This window comes from Protopterus annectens, chromosome 9.part0 (genome assembly GCF_019279795.1).
Source record: "Protopterus annectens isolate FY-2018-M chromosome 9.part0, PAN1.0, whole genome shotgun sequence".
Classification (NCBI taxonomy): Eukaryota; Metazoa; Chordata; order Ceratodontiformes; family Protopteridae; genus Protopterus; species Protopterus annectens.
Window position 1 is genome coordinate 634,507,289 of NC_056743.1, and position 24,785 is coordinate 634,532,073.

At 38.7% G+C, this 24,785-nt stretch overlaps 1 protein-coding gene across 3 annotated transcripts in view; it reads right to left on the minus strand.

The window, feature by feature from the left end:
- Positions 1–24,785, minus strand: part of PPT2 (palmitoyl-protein thioesterase 2) — a 361,371-nt gene that overhangs the window by 218,993 nt on the left and 117,593 nt on the right. Inside the window, exon 2 of one of the 3 annotated variants that reach the window (XM_044083206.1) lies at positions 2,712–2,855. The exons of the other annotated variants lie outside the window; for them this stretch is intronic. Within the exon in view, the coding sequence (XP_043939141.1) occupies positions 2,712–2,726 (15 nt within the window). The 5' untranslated portion in view covers positions 2,727–2,855. The remainder of the gene's footprint in view (positions 1–2,711; positions 2,856–24,785) is intronic. 3 annotated transcript variants of the gene reach the window in all.

Below are 24,785 nucleotides of genomic sequence, written 5' to 3' on the forward strand. Positions count from 1 at the left end.
AGAGAAAGAAATAGGGGGTCTTAAACAAAAGTCCAGCATTGGTAAAGTTTTTTAGTAGCATCTTTAACAGAAGTTGCCATTAAGAAAGGAATAATTAGAATAGCATATAAAATATTGCATGTCAACTAAAAGAATCAATCAGAGGAGGTTAGAAGGGATTGGGAAGAAAGACTGGATAAGCAAATCACAAAGAAACAATGGGGGTGTATATGTATGTCTCCCAAATATGCAACAAAGTCTAGGAGACTTAAAATCTTTGCTTGGAAGAGTTTACATTGGTATTTTTATACCCCAAGTAGACTCCAAAGAATATTTCCTCAGGTATACAGCAAATGTTGGAGGTGTGATGGGGAAGAAAGAGGTAACCGGGTGCGTTCTTCCCGGGACTGTAATGAATTGTCAGACTTTAAAGATTCCCTGAAGACTGCTCTGTTGGAGATAATGGCTAAGCAAATTGGTGTAACTAAGGAAAAGATTTTTTTTTAGATCTGATACAGAATTGGAATTGACTAGACATAGTAAGGCCTTGCTGAGTCTAATTATGGTGGCTACCAAAAAAGCAATTACTAGAAAATAGAAATCAACGTCTAAACCAATGTTACTAGAAGTAGTGAAACAGTAACAGAGATAAAACAAATGGAATTGGGATCTTTTGAAAAGGGTAGGAACAAATTACACACGAAAAAATGGGAATTGTGGGATCAGTACATGCAGAGGAGGAATGAGGTTTAAAGGAAGGCAGGATATGAATGAGCTGTGTAATGAGAATATAAGTGATGTATAATGTTTGCATCTATAGTTGTGTCAGCATTGTTTGTAATGCTTAATGTTTGCAACTGATATGTGTCAGTATGGTTTATTTTTATTTATATAAATGTAAGACTGCCTATGTCATACGTGATCATTTAATAAAGATGTTTCTTGTTAAAAAAAAAACTATGAGCACATATAGAACAGCACTGATTAGATATCGTAAAAGATTTTCACACAGATTTCAGAATTGCTACTGACTATTCACTTTAGGAAAAATCATCACAACATTATGATTTTTAATAAAGAACTCAACCACACATTGTGTCACTGATTCAACACAAGGACCACATATGTACAAAAGAATGACGGTTTCAACTTGTGAAACATCAAGGTAGCACCATACATCCATCAGTAAGAACATTTTAGGACAGGCAATGAAGTGACAGGACCCTCAGTTCTTGCCAGCTAGTGAAACAACACATATTCCACATAAACTTCACTCTCACAGGAGAGTGAGGCAAAGTAGTAATTAACACTGCCGGTTCTGATATGAAACACTAGGCCCAGGAGTCTTTAATTACAAAAGACAGAAATTCAACAATGACCTTTATTGCCACGTTCAGTACAACGGGGAGGGGGGGGGCAGTACATTTGCACTGCTATAGTGATCTCACTCAGTGCAACCATAATTTCACAGTCCTTTCTACCCTTATAAAGGCTTTATTCTACTCACTGCTCATAATACTTCTTTGTGCATTTTTTCCATTAAAACACTGACAGTCACGGTCTCTGTCTATTAAGACAGCTAAACAAGACTTTGAAACTATGGCTAAGTGAAGTATCCGCTAGCCTCTCCAAAGACATGCTAGCTTCCAAATCTCTTGCTACACACACACATATATAGATATATAGGTTCATAGGTTCATAGGTTAGTACTAGGCTATATGCCCTTGCGAGCCATATATATATATATATATATATATATATATATATATATATATATATATATATATATATATATATACACACACACACACACACACACACACACACACACACACGCACACACACACACATGGGTCCCCTTCAGTTTGCCGACATTCCAGAATGCCGACAACCATATGGTCGACACCATATGATCGACATTTGGAATGCCGACAATGCGGGACCAGCATCTCACTATAGTGCAGAATGGAAAGATTTCCATTCCTGCACTATAGTGCAATCTCAGAGTTGGTATATTAAAGTTACGGGGGGGGGGGGGGTGGGGGGCAGGGGTGCATAGCCCTCCCTGCTAACAGTTTAAAGGAAATTGTATTTTCCTTTTCTGTGGACTTCTTACAATGTCAACATTCTGAATGTCGATCATATGGTGTCGGCCATATGGTTATCGGCATTCTGGAATGTCGGCGTTGTGTAGGGGATCCATATATATATATATATGTATATATATATATATATATACATATATATATACATAAATATTTATACATACATATTTATACACACACATAAAACTTATTTATTTACACTTTGTTGTCCATATTAGTGTAGGCCAATGGCCTCTTTTACATGGCAACCCAAAGTTGTACTTATGCTGACTATAGGAAATTTGGCCAGTGCACCAGGGAACCTCCCCTACTCTCTTTGAGAAGTGCTGTGGGGTATTTTTCATCCACCTGAGCTTCCACCAACTCAAGCAGATGCAGTATATAACTTACTGCAAGAAAACAAGCATTACTGATCGCTTATTCAGAGCTGAAGAATCCTGAAGTGCATAACAGGGTGAAACAAAGGCCTCTTACATGCCAGTTCAGACAGGATATGACCTCAAACACAGGTGAAGATGAAACTGCTGGGATGATTACAATGATAGTGTAAAGGCATTGTATAGATGATGAAGAAGAAAAACAGACTGGATTTATTTAGAAAGCTTATATCTCTCTAAGCATACTTACTCTGCTAAAAAGCATTATTTGTGGATGAGAAGAAACAATTGATGTGACAATAAAGCATCATGCTCTGGACAGACTTTTCACAGGATATGCTACAGTAGAGTCTTGCTGGTCATCTGATCAAGTTGGATGGCACACAGGACTTAGCTGAAGTAAGGAAGAAGAAAAAGAAGAAGAGAAAAAAAAGAGTAGTATAACAAAGACAGAAAACACATACTTCCAAAATTCTAGGCCTTATCAGAGAGAATGCAACAGATTATATTGTGCTATAAAGAGAGGATATTGTAAACTCTAAGTAGTGTTACCATAAGTCTTATCTCACTGTGAACAAAGCACACCTAAGAAGGCTACTCTTATAGAGCTAGTGGGCTTCTGCTTAGAAAAGGTGAATATTATAATAGTGAAACACAAAAGATCGAACATGAAAGACACAGAATTAACACAGTAAATCTTACTTAGCTGAATCACTGCAGGGGAAAACAGTCAAATCTATATAACTGTGCAGTCTGCTTACATGATGCAGCTAATTCTATGGATGAATACTACTAATATGGTTGTATTTAGTTCAGAATGTTTTCCTACTTCCATCTATACCTACTCAGCCAAACAAGATATGTTCTCCTACCACAGGGCTGTCCAACTGTTTTTGCTCAGGGGCCACATATCATACAGTTCATGGACCAGACCACTTACTTTACTTCGCAAGGTTTGGGGGGCCTCATTACCATGTCCAACCTGTATCTGTCCATTCAAAAAACTTTGTTGCAAGGCCAGACAAACTGCTTTGGTGGGCCAGATTGTAGCCCTAGGGCCAGGCCACCTGTTGGATACCCACTGCCCTACAACAAAGGACTTCATATTTATTATTGAGCTTGTTTCTTAAGTACTAAACACAAAAACAAAGTAACACTCGGTATAATAATTTACACACAGATACAGATATTAAAATGTACAGTATTATTAAACTGTAGCTACTTTGGGTACCACATAATAGATATGACATATTAAACAAACAGATGTGTAAAACAGCGAAAGTAAACTGCAAGACCTCAACAATAACAGAATAACCTAACTAAGGCATCTACTAACATCAGCACATTGTTAGCAAGCTGTTAACCAAACCTGTTAGTAACAAAATATACGTTCCCGAATTGAAGTCCAAGCCCAAAGTGAACACAGATGATCACAGTATACCATTGTTCCACAACAACAAACTGTAAATATACCTAAGCCAGCAAAGCTAAGGACGCCAAGTTATAGTTCAAATGTGAATACTAGGCTGACTGCCCTGAAAGATCATTTTAAGCCTAGCCAACAACTCAAGGTCAGAGTCAAATTCTGTACCTTGTGTCCATGAAGCAAAGACCTTAACCATTATACCAAAAACACTACAAGAAAAGCTTCCCACTTCACCAAAAGACTTAATTAAATCACTTGTCATCCCAAATGATGACAAAGCAGCCCAGAAACCATTGATATGTTGTATTCTAAATGGAAAACCAGGGATCTTGTGGCAATGTTTCTGAAATAGGTGGAAAGTGAAGCGCCTGTGAAAAGCAAGACAACGGAACTGGCAGTACAGCAAATTCAGGACTCAAGGAACAGTTGGACCAGAATAAGGGAATGTTGGGCTACCCTCATAGCAGCAAAATCATTGTTACGCTGCATCAAACTGTTGCTAAAGGCAATAGCAAGTGAAAAGGGCAACAGCAATATGCAAAAGTAATTGTCACACAGCACGGCCCAGACAAGCCACTACACCAAACAAACTGGGATAGGATCAAAATAAAACCACAGCTACAAAAGTCCAACAGTAATAAATTTAATAGGAGTGCTCAGATCACGAACATGAAATAACATTAAAAATGACTAGTCAAAACTCCAGTCCCTTCAGACATGCTTAATATGAAATGAACACTAGTGTTAAAAACTCTGTTATGCTGGTTAAATGCAGCCTCCTTTATCAGACTTGAGCACTGATAGTTGTTGCAGCAAACCTCACAGTGTCGTCTTTGTGTTTGGGAAAGGAAGCGCTGCAGATGTTAGGCTTTGTCACACCATCAGTAGTTTACTGTACAAGAAACCAAAGTTTGAAATTACGTACATGATACTTTCACTGTTGCCTTAACTCCCACTAAACTCAAAACTTCAGCTTGTTTCCCATCAAATTTAAATTCTGGAACCATGAATATGTACTGTAACGTGGCTCACATTGTATAATGCAAGGCATGTCTTTGTTAATTTCCAAACCAGAAGAGTTCATAGCAACAGGGTGAGAGATGAAGAGCCCACCTAAAACTATTTAACAGCACAGGGAATTAGCCCTGCCAAAACCACATATTCTATGTCAGTCTTTTTAGAACTGACAGCAGTACTAATTTAGCACTTTTTCAATTTCTGTTGTTTAACTGTGAATGTTGCACATCTCCCCTGATCAGTTAAGTAAGGGACTATATAAATAAGGCTGAGATTTGCAAGGTTTGCGCAATACATCATAATTAAAACGGTAACAAATGAAATATATAAAATGTTTTTAAAGAGAGATAAGCCCCAATGCACCCCCCCCCCCACACACACACACACACACATACATATATACTGCTTAATCATTAGAACTATGAGGTCACACAGTGCTGGAGAAAATAAATACTGTATTTTGCAGACAAACAAGTATTTCTCCTTTCTCCAAGAAAGTTAAACTGTAAAGTTAGCATAATTAAATATTAGGAAGAGGCAAAAATTGGGACATGGCCCTACCTAAAGACCACAGTACATTTGGAAAGTCTGTCGTTAATTTGAAAAATGGTAACTGTCACTATAGTGTTGTTAGTGAAAAAAATTCCCATAGTTCCTCTTAACACTGGGTTGACTACTAATGGGATTTCACAGATTTATTTTTAACTTTTGATCTTTTATATTCTGCCTCATGTATTTCTAATGTTCAGTGTTCTAAAGCACAAGAAGTTATTAAAGACAAGAAAAAAGCAGCACTGAGACAGGCACTAACCACAACCATGTGATTTTTTTTAAGGGGCTTCCCTTTTTTCCTTCTGTCTCATGAAGAGTAGTCTTTGAGTAAAACTATGCTACAGTGAACCAAAGACACCCCTGTTAAAATTATATCTCTTTAACTATTCCAGACTTAGTAGCAATCTGTTAAAAGAGCATTGCAATCATAAAAGTAATTAACATTTTAAGGCAGATGGACTATATAGCAATAACGTCGGTGTGGTATATTGACATTTACCCATGGTTGGCATGGTTTAATCACAAGGGTGACGCCTGAGTGATTAAATAAAGCCAACTGTGGGTAAATTTCAATATACCACAACCATGGAGTCGGCTATTGCTATTATACAATTACATTATTTAAGAAAAAAAATATTTACTTTTCTTAAATAATGTCTTTGTATAACAGCACATTACTGTTCTTCCTCAGCTGGTGGTATACTGCTTCCTTCTGTTGATGTACTGCGCATGCGTATGGGACTTGCGTTCCCATGCATACCCAGTACATCAATGCTCAGGAAAGAAAGCATAATTTCTCTGTTGCTCTGCTTTTCCTTTCTTTCTTTTTTAGGGTAGGAGAGAGACAAAATGGAAGAAATACAAGGGAAATCAGGTACGTGTCTTTAGTTTTAAACAACGTACCTGATTTCCCTTTTATTTTCAGCATGGTGTCTCTCTCGTACGTCTGGAGTCCAGACTACAAATTTTGTTTTAATTTTTGTTGAAAAAAGTTAAAATGAAAGAATATACCAATGGGAAAATTCCGGGCGACTGGACCTTTTTCGTTGGTATATACAACGGGCACTCTGGTTGGGTTGGCCAATCAGCATGCTCGTTTTGGAATGTTAATGGCCAGTCATTGTATAATTACCAATACATACTGCGTGGATGTCATATGTGCAGCTTTATACAGCTGATCCACCAGGCAGCAATCCTGGAGTGACACTTTATAATCATATGTCTCTAGTCTTCTCATTTTCCTCTTCACTCGATATGATGGTATAAAGTAAATGAACTTGTACAAACGTGACACAAGCAATTATAAGTCAGATGTGTGTGTGTGTGTGTGTGTGTGTGTGTGTGTGTGTGTGTGTGTGTGTGTGTGTGTGTGTGTGTGTGTGCGCATGCGCCACTTATGTCGAATACAGTGCAGCTACCCAGCATTCCCCTGTCTATACCAAAAGGAAGACATGTCTATAAGTACGTGCAGAACTTCATTCCCACAACAAAGAAGAAAAACTTATATTACTACCTAATTCTCCCTTTCCTTGACTGACCATCAGTCATGCATGCTGCTATGAGAAACTGAGCCAGCTATGATTCAGTCACTGAGCTGGAATAAAAAGTCATCTCAGATATGAGAAAAACACCAGTTTGAGGGTACATTCATCATAAGAGTAGGTTTGCAAATAATAGTATCACTGCTACAACAATTATAAAATTGGGATGGGATATCATCTGTCAAAACTATGTCAGATCCTTGGCTAGATCGTTTCAGCAGAGAAAAAGCGTAAATACAGATAACATCAAATGCCTTCGAAAATTTGTATTAAAACAAAGGTATAAAAAACTAACATAACTTCAAAAGGGTAAGAAACAGCCATAACATGAACAAATCTGCCAGCACAGCAAATATAACACATACAGAACTATATGCAGAGACCATCACTCTCACATGTGCAGTCATATATCTGCCTCGTTGAAGCAGAGGTGTAGATCCCTGATTGCAATAGAGGTAACCAGGTTTTGATTACCGGCCATGACACCAGAGGAGCCAGGCATGGAGGAGGAAGGGTTAAGGGGTGTAGCCCACTGGCTTGTCTCTCTAGAGCACACAAGCTACTTTCCTTTCTTTGGTGTGTGTGTGTGTGTGTGTGTGTGTGTGTGTGTGTGTGTGTGTGTGTGTGTGTGTGTGTGTGTGTGTGTGTAGGGGGCTGCTTGAAAGGAATGCCCCTTGCGGAAGTGAGGAGATGTCCTTCCACGACAGCCCATTGCATATCCCCTCCACCATACTATGCCGACTGCAGACAGATAAGTTAGGGCAGCAAAGCAAAAAAATTATGAACTTCTCCTGATGGCTGTCAGAATGATTGCTCTTCCCACACAACTGTCACCCCAGTGAGAGTGAATAAATGGGCTGAGTGACTGAGAGGGGACTGATGATGTAGCCGGGGCAAAGTGACCAATAAATACATTCACGTATAAATAAATATATATTTTTTATTTATTTTACATTTGTTTACCGGGAAAGTCCGACTGGACACAGGTCCATTTTCAACGGAGGCCCGGGGAGAAAAGCTCCAGAAAAAAATACATACAATACACAAATCAGACAGTAAGACATCAACAAGGTTTATACAATAAACAGACGTTGTAACACAACAGAATGCTATAGGATACTCCATAGTAAACAAGATGCGAAACAATAGCATTTAGTTCATAGTAAGAATGTTGAGTATTACCAACATCCTTGTTGACAATTCTACAATAAAATCACTGAGAATTTTTCACAGTTACATTCATATATTAAGTACAATATTAAGAGTTTTACCCATATCTTAGGTTTATGATGTAGGAGGGTCTTAGCTTATCTTAGTACTAATGCTGTAATTCATGTGTTTTTGAAACTTATTGAGGTGGGTAGTACTAATACGTAGAGAAAGTTTTGTGGGGCATATCTGTTACTCTGGAGTGTAGGGTGTAGAGTAAGCATTTGCCCTGGGGAGTCACAGGAGCATAACCAGGTATTTCTATAGTGTGCTTTTAGGAGTTTTTAAACTGTGAGTTGGAACTTACAGAAGTCAGGTGGCTAGAAAGGGTATTCCAAGCTTTAGATATAGAATAATCGAAGAGGGATTTCCCTGCATCATTATTATGCTTGATGACATCTAGACAGTTTTGGGTACTGGATCTTAAGGTTTTTCTTGTAGAATAAGGGATAATTAGGCTGTGGAGAGCTGGAGTTTTCGTTGGGTTGTAATATAGCTTGTGTGCTAAACACGATTGAGTTTCAAGAAATGAGTTAGCTCTAACCAGTTTAGTTGTTTGAGAGCTACGCAGTGATGAGTCCTATATGGTATCTCAGTGGCAAACCTAGCAATCTTGTGATAGCAGGATTCTAATTTCTGTAGGTCGGACTTACGAAGGTTGGTTAGAATTGGGGATGCATAGAGGAGGGCAGACAGTTTTTTGTGAACTTTCTTGATAGTTTGGCCTATATGAATGTCGAATTTTAGGTTGCTATCTATTTCTACATCTAACAGTTTTGTGTGGGAGGTAGGAGTAATAGTGATTGTGTTGTTTGACATGATGGTAAAGTTGTTACTTGGGGGAGGGGATCTACTTGGACTGAAGAGGAGAAGTTTTGTTTTACTTGGATTTAGGATAAGCTGGGCATTATTGAACCAGGTCTCAGCTAATGAGAAGCAGTGTTGGGTTATGGAATGAAGGTCTGCTAGTGTGCGTGCTGAATATATGAGGGTGGTGTCATCAGCACATTGTAGTACTGAGACACTGGGAATGGAGGATGAGAGCTGATTGGTGAAAAAAGAGAAGAGTAGTGGGCCCAGTACTGAGCCTTGAGGGACTCCCAGTGATACTGGGAGGAGAGGGGATAGTTGGTTCTGCCATTTTACTGTTGGTTGGCGTTCTGACAGGTAGCTTTTAAACCATGTGATAGGGGAGGGGGTGATGTTTAGGGAGGATAGTGTTTTAAAGAGTCTGTTATGGCTGACCATCTCAAAAGGCTTTGGACAGATCTAAAAAAGTGGCAGAAACTAGTAGTCCATTGTTTCTGTGGTGGTTGACTGTGTTGGAAAAGGACATTAGAGCTGCGGAAAGGTCTGAAGCCTTGCTGATGTTTGGTTAGGAGATTGTTTTGCAGCAGGTAGTGCGTTAGTTGGGTATGAATTACTCTTTCTAGCATTTTTGATAAGGGTGATAGAATAGCAATCAGTCGGTAGTTGTTGAGCTCTAGGGAGTTGCCAACTTTATGCAGTGGTATTATATAGGAGATCTTCCATATAGTAGGTACCTTACACTCTGATATTGACCTATTACACACAACACACAAATCTTACAACTCATTTGGTGAGTCTTGATTTGCTAATCATATTGCAAAAAACTGGAACTCAATCCCGCAATACATACTCACTACCCCCACCAACTTCATGTTTAAACAACTTCTCAGAAAACACCTCCTTAATAACTGGCTCTGCACCTGTATTACTGCTAGCTAAACTCCTCTTTCTCATTTCACTTCCCACTGTACTGCCAGGTTGCCTTACAGTAAAGGATTTTTTTCCTAGTATTATGTTATGTTAAATGTGTATAAATTGACAATAATCTTTAGCTATATTGCTATTTTTATTATCTCATTTCGCCATGTTTCATTTTATTATGAGTTTTAAATGTTCATATCTACCTTGTAAATGTTTACATCTTGCTTCTATAAGCTATCTACTATGCATGTAACTATCTGTGGAGCCTTTCTCCCTGGGCCTCCGATGAAAATGGGCTACTAGCCCAGTTGGACTATCCCGGTAAACAAATGCAAAAAAATAAATAAATAAATGTTAATTAGAATAGTGACAGGATAGGCTACAACATCGGCTGCTAGCTGTAGGAATTCTGCTGGTAAGTTATCTGCAGCCAGGCTGGTAGGTTTGAGCTTGTGGAGGAGTTTTAACATGGATTTGGTTGATACTGGGTGTAAGGTAAATTGGGATGTATTGTCTAGTGTGTCTGTGCAAAGTTGTGGGGTTGGTAGGACATTACAAGTACTGTTGCACTGGGATTCTACTAGGGCCTTAACTGTTTGAGTGAAATATTTATTGAACTGAGTGGGGATATTCTCATGCTTGTTTACTGTTACTGGTGCTGAGTGCTGCATTTGCCTGGTTGAAGTATAGAGTTTATAGTGGCCCAGAATTTTTGAGGGTTGTGAGTATATTTCTCCTGGATGTTTTAGTAGTAGTTCATCTTTTCTAGCTTAATCATCTTTTTCGCTTTGTTACAGAGTTCTGAGTACTTTCGTTTTGTTGACTGGGTTCTGGTTTTGTGAACTAGCATCCATGCTTTGTTCCTGTCTTTGAGAATGGATTTAGTTACCTTAGTTAGCCAAGGGGCATATTTTTCTTTTATCCTAATGGTTTGGGTGGGTGCATGATGGTTTAATATCTGTAGGAAAGATGTGTTAAAATAGTGGACTGCTTCATCAAGTGGCAGTTGTGTTAGTGGTTTCCAGTTACAGCATTTTAGGGCATTTATAAAGTCTTCTGGCTTGAAGTACTTTTTGTTCCTCACTACTCTAAAGGTTGTCTGGTGTATATGATGAGTTCTACTCCTAAGAAGGAAGGTAGGTTGATGGTCTCTAAGGCTATCAGGAAGATAGCCTGCTTACGATGCAAGTGAGGGATCAGATATAAATCCAGTCCAGAATGGACTGGCATTTTGAGCTTTTGTCAGTTCTAGTACGGGATGTTGTAAATCCATGGAGGTTAATGTGGGTGGATGGATTATAGCCAGCGCAATTGTGCTAGTCTATATATAAGTCTTCTAACAAAATATTTTCTTGAGGTAGAGAGTTGAAAGTCCACTCTAGTGGGGTTTCCATACTGGCAATGTTATTGCCTGGTAGGCAGTAACAGCCTATAATATTTATTTGTTTCTTGTGGTTCAGTTTTAGTCTTACAAGCATGATGTCTGCATTGTGTATTTGAGGTAAATTAACATCAGTCTGTTGTATAACAAGATGGTTTTGGAATAGTAGTGCTACACCCCCTCCCCTCTTGCCTATTCTGTCTTTGCAAATTATATTATAGCCAGGTGCTGTTATTTCATTGTTGCTAATTTCTGGCTTTAGACATGTCTCTGTCAGTAATACAATTGCAGGTTGATATAGGGCTAATAGGGCATGTAGCTCATTAACTTTATTTGAGATACTTCTTACATTGAGGTTAATAAAGAGGAGAGGCCTTGTGTGTATGTGTGAGAGTAGATTTTTGTTCAGGGTCTGGGCTGGACAGTGTAGTGGGACCAGGACTGGGATGTATGTCACCACTGCATATTAGTTTATTGATTATCATACAGTGTTTTAGAGAGGTCTGGGTTTTGCTTTTCAGTGACAGTATTTTATGTGGGTAATAGTCAGTGTGGGAGGGGTTGATGAGGTATGGAGCTATATGATGTTTGGAGTGATAATGTGATGGTCACTGGTTGCTGTTCGCCCTGGAGAGGAGATGTCATTATGGAGTAGAGAGTGGTAAGTGGTGAGGGCTGAGAGTTGAAGCAGTATAATAGCTGTAATTGCATACAATAGGGTTTTTAGTATGTGAATTAAGTCTATATGGTCTGATTAGATTGAGTGTCAGAGGGTTGTGGTGAGTGTGAGGTTGTATTAGGTTGTGATAGGCTGATTACACTGGTGGGAGGTACAGAGTGCCTTCTAGCTGAAATAAATATGTTTTAGTTTTATAACAAGCGGTGAGTGTCAGCTTGTCCACAGCAATGATCCTGTTATTCTAACATGTACGGCTATGGTCAGTGTACTCACATGACTACACTATGTCTATTATCCATTTTAAGGATCATTTCTGTGACCCTCAACTACCAGTAACATGTGCCTGTGTACAATATTCCCTACAGAACAGTTAATGTGAATCTTGCTGGAATTTTAGAATGGACATCCAGTTTACAATGCTACATAAACTGGTGTCTAACTAGCAACTTTGAAGTCACTTAAAGTAGATATTTTTTTAAAAAGATAGCAGAAGACAGCTGTGACGGCTGTGGCAAGTGCACATCTGGTGGAATTAGTTCAGACTACCTTATTCCATGACTTGTACATGTTAAAAAAATATAGTAATGCAATTAGCCAGCTATTTGGGAAAGGGTTTGCTTAGTTAATGGACAGTGCTGTGTTACTGTCACCTAAAAAAAGACTGTTTTGTATGTTTTATTCTGAGTTATTTGTAAACATCCATGGAATGCAAAACTGTATTCTCTTTATTTGAAAGCAAAATGTATTGGTTAATGGAAATGCCAGAGACAGAGTAAGGCACAGACAACTGGTTCTCAGTTAAATTCTGTGGAATAGTGTGCATTACTCTTTACATTACGGCTTGCAGTTCAGAAATCCTTCTAGCTGAAGTAATGGTTTGTAAGAAAAATTGGTACTTACGTATTATCGCAACCACATTTTTGCGGTCGCGAAATTCAAAAACTTCAAGTGAAGCAAGTGCATGTACGAGTCAGACTTGATCTTCTAAGTGTTTTCTACTGGGACATTACAGTGGTTAAGTATCAGGGGCACACTAAGCTGTACAGATACACAACTAGTGTCTATCAGCACTTACACACACTGGAATCCTAAACGGCGTAGCACTGATGCGATTACCTGTCCTCACAAGCAGCTTCGAAAGCTGCCAGTATTCTTTCCGTTCGAAAAGAAACAAATGCCGTTATTTAATGACATACTGACAATAACACTCAGTGATGACTCGAAAACTACACAACTGTAACTTGCAGAGAACAATGTAAAAATATGAGGCACAAATCTGGACACTGGAGAGGTATCAGTATGGCCAAGTGCATTCAAGGTAATGCAGACACACACATTAACAAAAAAGGCAGGTAAACATGGAATCCATGAACAGTTCCTCATTGTAAAGTCATTCACCCCTTCTTCTCTGAGTTTTCCTATTACTAAATCACATTTGTGAATTCTGACCAACACAATACAGGGACACAATTTAAAGCATGATCTTTTACCCCTTTTACAAACTGGAGAAATTGGTTCTTACAGATTCCATTTGTCAGTAAGATAGCACCCTTTCCAATTCACCAATGCGGTTGTAATGCACGTAGATCTGGAAGACAACTTTTTGATTGGTTTCTCCTGATTAAACTAATCCAAACTTTTCCCGTTAGCACTAAGGACTTTGATCAACACCTTGCACTGTTTCATGGCCTCATTTCACTTGAAGTAGGCGACTTTCGCAACCGCGAAAATGTGGTTGTGATAATAAATAAGTACCGAAAAATCTTCCAAAAAGAGTATTTAATATTTGCCAAAGAAGCACGGTCAAAAGAATGGGAGTGCCAAAATGTCGGTTAGGAAGTTGTGTACCAAAGAGGACAGCTAGTACTGCATGAAAGCCTTAAATAGATGATCTCAAAATGATCCCCTTCTCAAAATGGTCTATTACAATATAAGATGGTACTGTGGGGAACACAGTCACACAAGAAGAAAGATGACAAAAATGCAGTTTGACTAAAGACTAAGGCTTGCATTAAACAAGAGGAATGCAATGGGGGTACTGCATCATAACCATTATCTAGCAAGGATTTGTTTAAGTATGTATGTATCATACCTCTTGACTTCTTAGTGCAAGAATTCTGGGCAAAGCCAAAAATAACTGGGGGGAGGGGACGACAAATGCCCAAAAATAGGGACAATTTTAAAACACATAGTATAAACTTTGACAGTTGATAGAATAACACGTTTTCCACTGGCATGCATTAACCACAGGTTATGAAGTGAAAAACTCAAATGTATGTTATTACTTAGTGACTTCAATCCTTGGTGATATGTCAGAAAACCAAACATTTTATGAGGAACTGACAAAAAAAAAAAAAGACGCAAAATCTGGACAGTTAAGAGGTATGATATGTATTTGTTTGTTGACTGATATAGTGGGATGATCCACTGAAGACTCATTTCAGCCACAGCCTGGGTGTAACTGCATGCAAGACAGTTAAAACATAACAATAAAAAATAACATCATACATTTGGAATAATAAAGTAGAGCTGTAGCTAGGGTGGGGGAAAGAGGACAGCTGCTCAGGGAGCAAACTGTTAGGGAATGTGATTGGCAGGTGCCAATGCTGTAGGAGTGAAGTAATGACATTGGTTTTATAAATGAATGCAAATACTGCATTTGTAGTCAGTGCTGAAGTGTTTGCTGCCTGATGATTTAAGTGTAGCAAACTGCTTGTTACATTTGTAGTAAGCAGCTTGCCATAGTTTCACTGCAGGGTAGCTTTTACTTTGGTCTTCATCTTACAGAAGACCCTTTTTATTTTTTTCTCTTCAGTTTTGAGTTGATGGATGTGCCACTTTGGGGAACTGCACAGGACATCAGATGACATCGCTATGGTTCTGTAATGAAGCATATGTAGTGAAAGCACTAACATGGAGCTGCTTAATTATATACAGGTTTAAGGGTACTGAACAAATTAAATAAAAAGTTAATTTTGTACAAGTGTATATTGTATAACACTAATGTATGTGGTCACATTGTAAAGAAGGAATTTCACATATTCCTCATGGAAGATGTCTTAGCTTCTGTCAAAATACGCAACAACTCCTTCTAAGTTAAAAAAGATGTCTATCACAAAATGGCCTTAGATATATCATGATGTGCCCTCTAACTGGCATAGATGGCATTCCTAACAGGAAGATGTAAAGTCTAAGTAACGGGTAATGTGTCGCATGGCTGTCTTGACCACGGAGGAGCTATCAGACTCACTCTCATTTCTTTTATACATTTACTTTTAGCAGTAGAGCATTCTGTCCACAGCTGGTCAAAGCCAGTTTGCAAAGTAAGAAGAAATGAATGTCTGCTAACTTCTAGATGTATCATATAATAGTGTATGTACACATTACATTGTATGTAACTATCTGTTTAACCCCTGGCTTCAACACTGTTGAAGTGACAGCACCAATTAGTTTGCTAACACTTCCTTGCAGTTATGTTGTCACGTGGCAAAACAACAAATGCAAGGGCCCAGTTCCTGGAAACTTGAAGTCGCCTTGAATGAAATCTCTAACATGAAAGGGATCGGGGGAGAACATTTTATAATGTCTGAGCTCTCCTCCCAAATCTTTTATGAATCATTGTACTTCTCTCATATAAAGTCTCGAAATCTGAACTCGCAGAACACAGAAGGAGATGTACTCCGGGGCTATAAGGAGTGTTATTGCAGTTACAAAGGTTACCTTGGTAACCTAAAGGAACAACTCCTTCATCTGTTGTATCCTGTCATGCAGGTTGTGTTCAATTTGGCTCCCAAAACCTTTTGCTAAGAGAGGAAATCAGGACTGACTCACCCTTGCTGAGAATCATTCCTACATAGGGCAAAGAAACAAGGAGGGTTCTGCAACATTAAATCTAGTGACTGAAGACATGGGTTTAGCCCATTTTATCACTGGCATTTTCAGTAACAGACAACTCATCAAAACCAGCTATCAAACTTTATGAAATTCATCCATCTTACCATGTCTCCTATGGCTAGAACTATGAGGAGATCACTCCTCCTCCTCCATTTCTCCACGTCAACAACTAGGAAATCTGTCTTAAAAACAATTTGCTGGGAGGGGGCTTGTCCCTAGTTTTTCCATCCCTCCTGAGACTGAACAAAAATGTAGACAGGCAGAAAGTTTGAACTCTCTACATAGGATTGTTTCCCTCTGTCTGTGACACTATAATCCATTATTTTAAATGAATGGGACACTCTGCAAGTGGTACTCAGTGAACTGGCTCTTTGTTGAGCTACTCTTGATAAGATGCTCTGCTTCAGAAGGGACTGATTATGAATCAGACAGACATTGATGCATGAATAAATATGACTTCCTGTAATGTAAGGGGAAAAAACAAAGAAGCCAGGCAGTTGGTGAACACTCAGGAGCAGTAAAATGGCCAAATGGCAAGGAACTGAGCTAAAAGTAGAATTCCTCACTTTGACATCACCTTAATGCTTGGTGAATGGAAATGTGGAGATTAGCAGCCAGTGTAACCACAGAAACTAGGAAGGCACCCTTCATTAAAGGGGGAGCAAGGTTTACAGTGTCAAGATCTTGAACTTTTTTGTTTTTACTGAGTGAATCAAATTTCTGATATCTAGCACAGGCCTCCACCTACCATTTTTTTACATCACAAAGTACCATGAATAAAAACGTTGTCCTTGTTCAGGTAAAAACACTTACCAAGCTGTTCTGATAAAAACACTGACCAAAATGCTTCTTTGTCTAGTGATTCCTATAAGGGAGAGTTCAAGGGTAAATCTACTCCAAGCCACAGTCCAGTCTCTTGGAGTGAGTGGAATATGGCTTGGAGTGGATTTGACCTTGAACTCCACTATTTATACTGTTGACACTACCTCCGTGACCCTAGAGTTTGCCATGATCTTGAGATACTGACTGCTAAATCTGCCTCCTGGGTACAGAAGGGGTTTGGTGTGAGACAGCATGCAATGGACAATGAATGATGAGGTCAGTCAGTTGAACAGAAAGATCTGGTTTGCTGGGAAGTAGACTGCTACTTCTGTGTCTTGTCCATAGTACTGTTATTTTGTATGCTTCTTGCAGCAAGTCAGGAATATAGTGGGATTGTTCCTGGAATATTTAAGGACTGGAAAGTGGAACAGCTGTTTAATTTCCTGCATGGTCTTATCCTTTATTTCTAGTTCCTCGATCAACTTCTGAGTGGAAAGATTAAATAAAATGCTTTAACATCTATGCTTAGTAACCATCTCATAATATCTTCAGGAAAGGACTGGGTTTAGAACCAAGCAGGCCTTCCTTAGATAATCCAAGTGTTCACAACTCTGTCTGAGGCAAGAACAAAACTGTAACCATGTTTACACATTCAAAGCTTCTTTTAAACAAGATGCAGTTTGAAGTTTTAAGTCCTTTTCCCACATTAATCTTTTATTACCCACTACAATGACTGTGTGCATGAAACCTATTAATTCTTTAAGTTTCTGACACCCCCTTTACCTATTCAGAACTGCAAGGAAGCTGGGGAATATCTGTATGCAATGGCTGGTTGGGGTTTAAGGCACAGAATCAATCGTGAATGGGATTTCAGAACATCACAGAACACACACTCTCAAACATATATATATATATATATATATATATATATATATATATATATATATATATATATATATTGCACACACATCTACAGGCAATCTGAATAATTCACCTGTTAGTCTAGTTTTGGAATGTGTGAGGAAACTGAAGTCTAAGCTGGAAACTCATGCAGACACAGGAAGGACATAACTTAGGAGAGAGGGTACTACAGCTAAAAACGAAACTGGGGAACCAGAAATTTGTGGAATATCAAACCTAAACACTGCACCACTATAATGGCCATTCTCTGAGAACCAATCCCCCCCATCCCTGAAGTGGCTACACCAATTAATCTTAATCAGTGTCTTGATCTTCCAGTCTTCTTTACAAAGAAAGAAAACAAAGCAGACAAACACACATGGCTACAAGTAATTTTGCTCCTAGAATGAAGGCATAGCTATAACTTTAACTGAAGGAATAGATGGCAGCAAGATGACCAAGAAGGAACTGAATAACTACCTCAGAAAAGTTATTTTTGGCTTTCTCCACCTTCATGGAATAATCTAACAATCACCTGTTCCAAAGAGCTACACCTTAACTGGAAGATAAAGAACACCTGCTATCAATCTGGATTCTTAATAAACACCTTCTCCAACTTTGGAAAAGAAAGACTACTTCTGCACATCAGGCAAAGTGTCACTCTGAATACCTTCACAGACAACCTTAATGACTGGATGGATAAAGTACAGCTGTGTAAGAACTTACCATAACAGTAGATGTCCTACTGATAGTATTGCAGTACTCCAAACAGTTGTTTTCTCACCAAATACCCAGGACATTTGGCCGGGATACCAAAGCCAAAATCTTCCACAGAGCCATATGCCCAAAGTATGACCTAAGCATGTGGGAGTAAGGGTACATAAATGGATGTAAGAACATAAATGCTCAGATTATCTAGCTGCCAGTCCAAACACGTCACATAGTCATCAGTCTGTTCTATGTGTGGTCGTTGGTACAAATGGTCTTCACTGGTTCAGATAAGTGCCCCATTGTGGAAACCTTCCTCTATTTTTCTCAGTTGTATCGCTGTTATTGCTGTATTAGATGTCAGCAAGGAGGTGAATTTTCAATTGTGGTAGGCATATTCCCTACAAGGATCTCAACTCCCTGTGCCCTTTCTATTTAGGTGCAGAACATGACTACAAAAACTGTACGATCTATCAGTCCTTTGTTCCAAAGACTCTTCAAACTGGACGTTTCATCTCTTAATTCATGCTTGAAAACTCAGAGCCTTAAGCACCAGACCCAAGCAAAGATGGCAGACCCATCATCCTCTGACATCCCACACACTCAAATGAAAAATTTAAGAGGCCTAGGCCTGATATCATGACTTCCCAGCCAGACCAGATATAACCCCAGATGTTTTGGAACCTGCAGTATACCAGACACCTACCCAGACTCCCATTAATTCATGCCTAATAGGTTCTTAGGTCCACAGGTTCATGGATACGTGCTAGACAATTGATCCAGTGGACTGTCTGCAGCCTAGCCACTGTGCTTCCTAAACCTACTCCCACTATTCACAAGGAAGAGAGGTATAAGACCAGGGATTAATTTACAGATCTGCTTATTGAGGATGTTTTTGAAATTAGGTGGCTGCTTTGTTTGATAAGGACAGGAAACATATTCCATAGGCAGGGGATTAGCTGTGACACATTTAACCCAACAACAGTTTTTTTCTTTTTATATTACAGTGAAGATTTAGGTCCCTAGAGCTAGTATTTGTGGTTCTACCAGTTTTTAAGCGTATAGCACATCAAGCAAGATAGGGTCATTTGCTGCCTTACAAGCCAAACAGAAATCACAAAGCAGAACTCTGTAAGAGACTCAGAACTGATATAGGGGTTTTGGTCACAGTGTGTAACTAAGGCAGCTCATACCCAAGATTTAATTTGTGGTGAAATGTTGTTGGATGATATGTCAGGATAGGTAGTTACATGTACATGACAAGCAGGATATTATACTTACATATGGGCTTCATGAGGGATGAGTACAGAGGTTACAATGGCTTCTCTTGACCTGGAGGTTATGGCTTTAGTAGTTAACTGGGCTAAGTAAACAATTTTCTAATGATAGTTGATGTATGATGGTCAAAAGAGAGCTTATGAATGTTCCCAGGTCTCTGATGAAAGTGTCTATTTTAAGGGGGAGGGGTATTTCTGTTGTAGGTGCAGACAGATTCTTGTTACATGTTGCATTTAGCTTTAGCCCATGGTCCTGACACTATTAGATTAGAGGGAGAGGCCCTTTTGGAGGATATGGTTGTCTGAATGTCTTCCATTGAGCTGATGATATCTCCAGATGTGCCATGAGAATGAATGATCTATCCAGAAGGAAATAGTCAACTCTTGTCACCATGTCAGTAATGGGGCTAAGCTTCTCCATACAGCTCCAGCTAAATATAAGCTTTGCTGTAAGCTAAAACCACTTGAAAATAAAGCAAAAAAAAAAAAAAAAAAAAAACACAGAAACAGACGCCATGCTGGCATAGCCGGTTTTAGGCACCAGCGAACCCTGCGGTTGCTGGGGGCCCCCTGTTCCCTGGGGGCCCCCAAACACAGCAAGTTATCTTATCCTGATATTTTGTCACACCTGTAGAACCAACAAAAGCTAGTACAGCAGTCTTGCATACTTAATAAACTATGAGGGCAATAACTCTTATTTATATCTCCTTTAAAATTCAAAGATATTTCTGGTTGTAGTAACAGTGTTTTGTCAAGTAATAGGCATCAGAATGCCATTAAATATTTTACTACTGACATAGTGCTCCTGGACATTTTCTCCACTAAAACTAACTACATAGCCAGCTTTTAGTCCCTGCAAAACCATGGCTGCAGGGGGCCCCCTTAATCATCTTTGTCTGTGTGGGGGCCCCACAAAAGCTGCTGCTGATTGGGGAAAATGAGGAATGAAAAATGCATTAATTTCCTAATTATGCTCTTTAACATGAACAGGGCTGTGATATGACCCTGTTAGGATGAAGATGACAATGAACATGAACAATATAAGCACTAGCGGGATCAGCAGCCCAGAGTGACTTACCTCAGTGCAAACTTTGGATTTTAAGAAGAGCTGATGCTTCCGATCATCAGGGATAGTTTCTCTTTCAGGTAGTTTTATAACTAATACCAGAACACCAGATACTATAACTCAATTTCTTTGCTTAAGAATTCAGTACAATCCACAAAATAATAGAATAAATGCTCAGAATCATAAATATGTTTAAATATTTCTCTAATTCACTTAAAAAGTTACTAGAATAACATATTTTGTATCAACATCTATTTTTGGACAATAAGTATAAAACTCAGATGTCTGGATTGATTGACTGTAATCCTGAATGATTTACCAGCAAATCAGACTTTTTACGAAGGATAAAGCAAAAGTTTGAACAAAATCAGGGAAGGTCTGTGAAAGTAGGGGCAGTGACATGTATGCATTACTCCTCGATGAAATAAATCTTACTGCTTTTGCTGTTTGACGACTGCTAAACAGCAGTGACTAATCTGGTGTTGCAGTACCAATGTTGCACAAGGCATTGCTGTTTACTGAAATAAGTACATAACTAGTACTGCTGTGGCTTATGCATGTTAGTGTGTGTGTGTGGGTGTGTGTGTAAAAAACATGACTGATTTTTATCTGTGCATGCACCTAATAATGCCAGGACACAGACATTATTCTTCTGTGTATCAGTAAAAAATGTACCTAACAAGTAATTATATTTCGAAAGTAAGACATAACATATATCACAGAACATTCAGACACTTAGATATTCTTGGGAATCTGGTTGCCCCCACTCACCACACTGTCTAAATGGATAATGGGGACTCACTTTATCATCCTTGACTCTGTGGGGGCCCCCACCAAAGCTGTTGCTTGTTGGAGAAAAATGTACCAGTTTTCTGAATACGCTGTTTAACCTGAATGGTGCTGAGATATAACCCTTTTAGGATAAAGTTAATAATAGCCTCTGTTTACAACCACACCCATTCTAAAACCAGCCCTGCTCAAATGTGTGTGTGTACATAAAGCTGTTACAGGTTATGAGGGGCTAGAGATTGTGTGAATATTACATCTTTAATTTTCATCACAGTCAAACCTTAGAGGTGCGGACATGAAGTCACTATAGCTTGTGTTTGAACTGAGGGCAGTGTTTCTCACAAACCTCAGAGGTGTACAAAGAATGTTACTACAGCTTGTGTAAGAGAAGTGTACTGTCTAGGAGCAACAAATTTGAATATTACTGAAATCATTCTCACAATCACGTACTAAGCACATATACATGTGGCTACCTTTGATGGCTGGGATGAAGAACATGCTATGTATATGTATATCATCAGTCACTTGAAATATATGACAAAGGCAATTTAAATCTCTGCTTTCATCCCAGTCTAACACCAGAGGGATTCATAGGCAGTGACTTGTCTTTTTTAGAGGGGTAGGGAGGCAGGCAGTATTTCCAGATAAGACTTAAATATTCTCACAACTACTGGCTTGTTAGCATACTGTAAGCTACAATTTTGTCAGCTTTGAAAATTAAGCCTTGGGCACAAATTATGCCTTGAAAGAAAAAAATAAGACTGAAATTCTTTTTTTCTTCATAATTTTTATTTAGGCATCCATTGGAGTAAAATGTTGAGAAAATGCTCTAAAATGCATCCCAGACCATCTGTAAACCTGTGGCTTCTTGGGCCCTGACTTGAGTTATTTCCTAAATGGTTATTACTGGGCTATCTTGTTCAGGAAAGGTGTGTTGAAGGATGCAAGGAAAACTAACGCTGAACCACAACAGTGAGTTTCTTTCCTTAATCATAATTTCTGTTCAAGCTATTATTGGATGAAAAGGTTGTGCAAAATGCACTTCAGAGCATATAGAAAGTTATGGCTTCTTGAAAAAGCTTAGAGTAAGGCAAAATGTGAGAAAAGGAAGAAAAAAGTAACGTGGATGGTATGGGGAGCCCAAATGGAGAAGGACTCAGAGGTGAGGACTGGAGGGTGTGTGTGTGTGTGTGTGTGTGTGTGTATGTGGGGGGTGTTGAAATGTAGGTCCAGTCACTAAGTCCACACCTGTACATAGACTTGTTGCAATGTATCACTGTTGCAACTAAGTGCCAGTAACTCTAACTGCCCCTTTGTTAGACAGCTCAACATAGTGATAGTGTGATACATAGGCCTGTTGTAATGTAAAAGCTTGTAGCTACAGGTCTGTCTGTGGATACTACTCCTAAAAGTTTGCAGCGTGAAATAAAAGGTTGCTTAGGATGGGTGGCATTGTTAGGATGATACTTGACATTTGCTGGGGGCCCCCAAAATGCTAACACCGGCCCTGCATGCTGGTGTGAATCTTCTCCTCATAATGAACTCAGTACATGCTGCAAAAGGTACTTTTGAAAATCTACTTTTAAAAGGAGAAGCTAGACATAAATGCTGTTTTCTTTCGTGGCCTTAAGACAGCTGCTGCCAGGAGTGGCAGGTGATCCTGTTAGCCCAGATTAAGACCCAAAATGCTATGTAAGTTATGCTCTGCAGACTGTATACATGCAGTGTGACGTTTTATCATATGTCTACCTTGCTCTGTGCAGTTATTTTACAATCTATTTAAATACACAATGAAATATGTTTTACTTATCTGTCAATAAGAGCCAAAATGACTCAGCTTGAAACAGCAGTTGCAACCAGCTCTTAAGGTAATAATATTTACAAAACTGACATTTAGCTTTCTTGTTACATTTTGTATGTCAATTCACTATCTAAGTGTTAACAAAGCTCCCTTGAAAACATGTACTTTAACTAATGCTTCTTAACTAGTCACTAGTGAATAACAAAATACCTTCTCTCTAACTTTTGCTGTAAAGCTGAAACAGGATCTGTAACAATCAGAACAGGAATCAAACAGAGAAGTGGGATACAAAAATAAAGAACTATAAACTCATGGCAATAGCAAGCGTTCCTGTACTTTTTCAGGTAGGAAACGTGAAAAGCAGTCCAAATACAACTGTAGCTTTTATATATGTATTTTTAAGGGAACACATTGCTATAACGAGTTAAATTCCTTTACAAAGAAAGCACCCTTCATGGCTGCTATTTGGAATAATAATAAAATGAAAAAAAGGCTTCCACCACAATGAAAAGTCCACTGAGAAATTCTGTTAAAATGTATGCTTTAATAAAACGAAGAAATAAAAAGCACAAATTGTGCTATTCAGGTTGCAGGTCAAACAGGATAAGCGCTTTCAGTTAAAAACCTTCTTCAGATCCTAGTGTGTAGACCTGACTTACTGCTGTTAAATAAAGATCCTTAATTGCTCAACCAATCACATACAGCAATCAGATGCACGCCTTCCTTAAGCCTCCATTTCATTTCTTAATTAGGCTTCTCTCTTTCAAAATAGGTTTAATAGGAACTACTCTGTTGAGCCCTGGAAATAAATTAGCTCTGAGGTTCATGATCCATTTGCTTTCTTCCTTTTCAGTTTTGTTGACAATGTCTCCTCCACGAAGGTTAGTAGTCACATTTGAGATAACCATAAAGCTAAATGAATGCCCTGGATTTTCATACACATGTCAATATAGGGCATTGGTTATCACTTTATTCTTGATGTCTAACAGGTGGCGAAGTATCCGTTCCTTAAACTTTCTATTGGTCTTTCCTACATAATAGGCTTGGCACAAATTACAAGTGCCAACGTATATAACATTCTTGGTGTTGCAGTTAGAAAAACCAGAGTACTTATAGCATTTGTTAGTTACCGGATGAACAAAACTGTTGGAACATTTAATGTGGCTGCAAGCTTTGCAAAAGCCACAATTCCAAGTTCCTAACCTATTTCTTCCTTCTGTACTCTGCTTGTTAGGTATTCCATCATAGCTGCACAATAAATCCTTTAAGTTCTTCTTGTTTTTATAACCAAACTTAGGTGTTTCCCCTACAATTCTCTTAATTTTATTGTCAGCAGTTAAGACTGGCCAAAATTTCTTGATGGTTTCATGGACTAACATGTTGCTAACTGCAACACCAAGAATGTTATATATGTTGGCACTTGTAATTTGTGCCAAGCCTATTATGTAGGAAAGACCAATAGAAAGTTTAAGGAACGGATACTTCGCCATCTGTTAGACATCAAGAATAAAGTGGTAACCAATGCCCTATA